Source organism: Melampsora larici-populina (assembly GCF_000204055.1).
Source record: "Melampsora larici-populina 98AG31 unplaced genomic scaffold MELLAscaffold_57, whole genome shotgun sequence".
NCBI lineage: Eukaryota > Fungi > Basidiomycota > Pucciniomycetes > Pucciniales > Melampsoraceae > Melampsora > Melampsora laricis-populina.
In genome coordinates, this window is record NW_006768821.1 from 562,936 (window position 1) to 567,923 (window position 4,988).

At 37.2% G+C, this 4,988-nt stretch overlaps 2 protein-coding genes across 2 annotated transcripts; both read right to left on the reverse strand.

Annotated features, from left to right (window-relative positions):
* Positions 1 to 947: 947 nt before the first annotated feature.
* On the reverse strand, positions 948 to 2,471 carry MELLADRAFT_67776 (uncharacterized protein; the record flags this gene model as incomplete). The annotated part of the gene is made up of 9 exons (XM_007416129.1): positions 948 to 1,008; positions 1,113 to 1,239; positions 1,330 to 1,408; positions 1,497 to 1,575; positions 1,652 to 1,779; positions 1,878 to 1,905; positions 2,111 to 2,163; positions 2,241 to 2,250; positions 2,344 to 2,471. 9 exons carry the CDS (start codon positions 2,469 to 2,471, stop codon positions 948 to 950), a joined length of 693 nt encoding a protein of 230 aa, XP_007416191.1.
* A 1,009-nt stretch (positions 2,472 to 3,480) lies between these two features.
* On the reverse strand, positions 3,481 to 4,419 carry MELLADRAFT_67777 (uncharacterized protein; the record flags this gene model as incomplete). The annotated part of the gene is made up of 1 exon (XM_007416128.1): positions 3,481 to 4,419. The coding sequence occupies one exon, from the start codon at positions 4,417 to 4,419 to the stop codon at positions 3,481 to 3,483; it is 939 nt and encodes a 312-aa protein (XP_007416190.1).
* Between the last annotated feature and the right edge of the window lie 569 nt (positions 4,420 to 4,988).

Below are 4,988 nucleotides of genomic sequence, written 5' to 3' on the forward strand. Positions count from 1 at the left end.
TCACAAAAAGTCCAGAGGAAAATGCAACCTTCAGATGAAGTTCACAAAAGTATGTGAAGTTCACAATAAGATGTGAACTGCAGATGAAGTTCACAAAAATAAGTGAACCTCAGATGAAGTTCACAATATGATGTGAACTTCAGCTGAATTTCACAAAAATATTTGAACTGTAGACAAAGTTCACAATAACATGTGAACTTCAGAAGAAGTTCACAAAAATATCTGAACTGTAGAAAAGTTCACAATAACATGTGAACTTCAAATGAAATGAGATGAAGTTCACAAAAATATGTGAACTTTAAATGAAGTTCACAAAAATATGTGAACTTTAGATGAAATTCACAAAAATATGTGAACTTCAGATGAAGTTCACAATCAAATGTGAACTTCAGATGAAGTTCACAATTAAATGTGAACTTCACCACAATTTGACCATACAATGTGAAGTATAAATGCAATTTACATAAATATGTGAACTTCAGGAAAGATTCACAATAGAATGTGAACTTAATCACAATTTTGCTTACATTTTATCCAAAATTCAACTACGGTCAACCAGCCAAAAAATAGCAGGAACAAATAGAAGTCTGAGGGGTTGATCTTCCCCCCAAAAAAATGCAATATTCTGACAAAGTTCACAATAAAATGTGAACTTCAGATGAAACTTCATCAAAACTTTATTTACATTTTCAAAAAGGTGTAGCAATCCATAAACTACGCATATTTTCTGTATAAAAAAAGTTGTTGTAGGGTAATATTAGGTTAGGTGTAGCTCCTCAGCAGCCAAATCAAAGCTCTCAGAATGTGCATCATCATAGTGCATAACAAGTTTCACTGAAGAGGTTGTAATAAAAAAACAACTGGCGGCACAGCCTTTCCCATCTCCTCTGTCTCTCCTATTTTGAGAAAAACGTTTTCAAAAATAGAAATTGAAGCCTTGTTATTGCTCAGCCTTTGAAACTTTCAGACTCAAACTCTTCTATATTTATCCCTAAAGATTCAAAAGCACTGGAAATTTACAGAAATGAACAGCAAAGATACAATGTAAACCCAAATGCCAATCCTAAATCTTTTCAGAAAAAAGTGACTGAAAAAGAAACACAAAGACTTACTAAAGAAGCATTTGTTCCATTTGCAAAACATCGCCTTTCCAAGGTTTTGGTTGTTCATGCAATTGTTCCCTAAACTCTTCTTTAAGCTTCATACAGTTCTCAATTGATATGGCGGAAACAAAGTCGGCTGAACATTCCCCAAGCAAAAGATTTGATTAATGTGAATAATAACCAAATAATTACAGCTGTTTTATCTCAAAGATTGAGCACAGCTTACCAGCTACCTTGATACAATTCGCTAGATTACAGACTTGATGTGCCGTGTACGCAGGTATGAAAACTGCTTCTCCAGGTTTCTATTTCATTTATTCAATGCAAACGAGTCATTGGTCAAAAAAAGAATCTATGAATTTCCAACACCAATGAAAAGAAACAATCACAGACCTGTCTAATCTCATAGCCTTTCACCCCATATTCTTTGCGCAGTTTGTTTCTCATCTCAGCGTCAATGTAAGTTCTTGTCCTATAATTAATTTATCCAAAAAGCAGATCAAATCAGAAACAGTCGCCATCATGAAAGATATGATGAACAAACATACACATGAATTGGATCATCATATCCACTCTTAACCTCTTCAATCGAGATCCCTAATTGTTGAGCATGATGTTCATAGAGAAATTTACGTACTTTCTCCGTATCATTAGCATGATATAGATGCCATAAAGACTGGGGATCAGATCAAAAATTACTTCAGTGTTTTGCTATATTGTTGTGAGTCGTAAATTGAGATCTCAATCTAAAGCATATCAGATATGTTTGCTCACACAACCTTCTATTCCTTCCGGATTACATCTGGCATACGTTTGGATATTGATGGCATCTACAACAAAAAAATCATGAATTGATCTTATATATCAGGCACCCGGAATTTGATTGATAAAAGTTGGCTCAACCTGACATGTCCATATGGAGACTTCAAAGCAAACAATCCCAGATGAACGGTTAGATGGATGTCAAAAAGAAAGAGATCAATCTTGATTTAGATCAAACTACAAACCCGGTTGATCCAGATGATCCACTTTGATCTGAAGTTTGCATAGCAATGTACATCTATATAATCCATCACTCAAAGCAGTCAACACAAAGCCAACATGTGAAAGAGAACAAAGATTCAAGACAAAACTCACCTTTGGTCCACTATGTCAGAACAAACAAAACTATTAGTAAGAAGGAAACAGGATGATTGATGGTCGCATGGAAAAGCAGATTATCCAAAAAGGTATCACTTACATATCTGGTACGTTTGCATTCTTAGGAAAATGAGCTATGAGATTCTTCAATCCAGTTGGCCTAGTGCTCTCTCCCATGGGTACTGCTCTCTGGAAATCTTCAAATAAGTCACGAAACTTCAGATTCATGTCTATCTCGGGTGGCCAATCCTATAGGCAACAATTAGACACAAGCACATTCAGAAAACTTTACCTCTAAGTGAGCAAAAGAATACAGACAAACCCTTAGTTTCCATGCTGTTGCATCATAGAAATTCGATCCTTTGAATCTCTCAAAAAAGTCTGCAACATTTGTCTTGATGGTGTCACCATGCGGCGAGTTGGAGTCCAACATGCTACACTGTTCCTCTCCATAATTTGTGCTCAGATATTCAGGATCCCAAGGTAATTCCATTCGATCTTGAGTCCCAGTCACCACTAGAGGAACCCCGGATGACCAAATCTGATCAAACATCATGTGAGTAGATTCAAGTGTGTTAATATCTACTTTATAATAAGGATCACTTTCTGAATCCGGTGGATGATGAATGAAGTCATCAATAGCGACAGGTGGAGGTGGAGGTGTGGTATTGATGGAGTCTTGTCGAAAGACCTGATCGATCTCTTCTAAGTATTTCAAGATTTCTTCCCGAGCTAGATGTGATACTTTGAAGTGTGAAGAAGTGTCATGTTGAGATCCAAACGCTTTCACACAACGACCAGTCCGTTTGATCCAAGAAGAATGACGATTGTGTCCATCTGCACCGTTTCGATTGTCCTTTTCTTGGTCATGTTGATCAGACAGTGTTTGAAAGATGTTGAAGCACATCACACATGCTTCCTTCCCACACCTTTCACACATCCAAGCTACTCCAATCAACGTTGTCGCACAATAATCACATTGAGTTGATACATCAATCCTTCTACCGATAAAATGACACTTTGACTTTTTTGAAATTCGATCAACTCTCTTTGCAGACAGGTTTCAATGCTTTTCCACAGTTCTCCTTAGATTAATTAATTCATTCATATGTGCAGGTAATTTGTTGAATATCAGAAATTGAGCTTGACGATAAGAAGTTTGAAAGGCTGTTTGATTAATAGACTCGAAGATTGGTCCTCCTACTAATTTAGCTGTATGTTTCTCATAGATCCATGATCAAATATGAATAAATGCGCAGATAAATCCCCCTTTTCTACTAATACAAGATGAACATCTATATTTTTTCAATTCTGACGGTAATGATGCACAATTCCTACTCTGTATTTGATATTCAAATTGTGGCAATAGAGTTCCATTAGAATCTGACAATTGCTCAAAACTAAGTAATATGATTCGTGGATTTTTTTTAGACTTTTCCATTGATTCATTCTTTAATTTTGGAACTAATAGGTTGGCGTTGTGAATGGATGGATTGTTGGCGTTTGGTAAATTAAGAATCAATTTTTTTTTTTTTACGGGTTGTTCGATGTCTAAAGGTTGAGTCAATGATGTGGATGGAGATGAATGTTTGTCAAGAGACTCTTCATTTGCACTTGCCCCACTGATAGATATGGTGAGCGGATCTTCAAAGCAAAATTCTTTCTGTTTCTCGTTTGTAGATTTATTCATTAATTTGTTCTCTAATTTTGGAACTGAGATATTGGTGTTGTCAATGGATGTATTGTCGGGGTTTGGTAATTTAAGAATCAACTTTTGTTTTTTTTTGATGGGTTGCTGAATGTCTGAATTTTGAGTCACTGATACTGATGGAGATGAACGGTCTTGTTTGTTGGAATACTCTTCATCCTCACTTGCGCCGCTGATGGATAAGGTGATTGGATTTTCAAAACGCAGTTCTTCCTGTTCCTTCAATCTGGCTTCTCTCAGGCTCTTGGATATTCGTATGAAAGTTTGTGTGTTTGAAGAATACATGTCCTTCCATCCGTCTGCGCTGGGATCGTGTAAATGAGGCCATTCATGGTTGACGATCGGTATAGGAAGTGTAGATGTGAAAGTGAGATCGAGGGGGACGTAATGTGTTTTGTTATTTACATGAGCAATCACAATCGGTCGTATATCAGAAGGGGGAGGTGAAAAGAATGGGAATGTGTGCATGGTTGCAGCGTTGTATTGAGTATAGAAGATGACAGGCTGGTTGTATGTGTTGGCAATGAGAGTCATGCCACCTGGCATTGGGTACCAAAGGTCTCGGCCTGCTGAGCTGTCTGGGTTTTGAAGTATTGCGAGTAATTTTTGTATATCATAGTTGATACACAAATCCGGGATGTACTTCTCGTACCAATCATATCGCATACGAACCTCCAATTCCATCTCACTACGAATAATGGTTGCTTCTTCTGGTGACCGACCAAGGCAGACAGCGATGGACGCAAAAGAGCAAAGACCTTCGCCTGGCACTTCGGTGACATTTCTTAAGAAAGGGTACAGGTAAGCGGGAATTTCATCTATGTAAGGTAAAGGCTGGAATGTGATATAGCAAGTCAGTTTATGCTCTGCTGTGATGTTGGGATCCAAATATATCAAATCTTCCTGACCTTTAGCATTTCATGATCTACTGTAGTGATTCTGTTATCACTCTCTGTTTGTTGAGTCGGTGGCTAAACGTAAAAGTAGATTGCACAAAAACAAAAGTGCATGACTTCAGCATTTGAAATGAGCTGAGG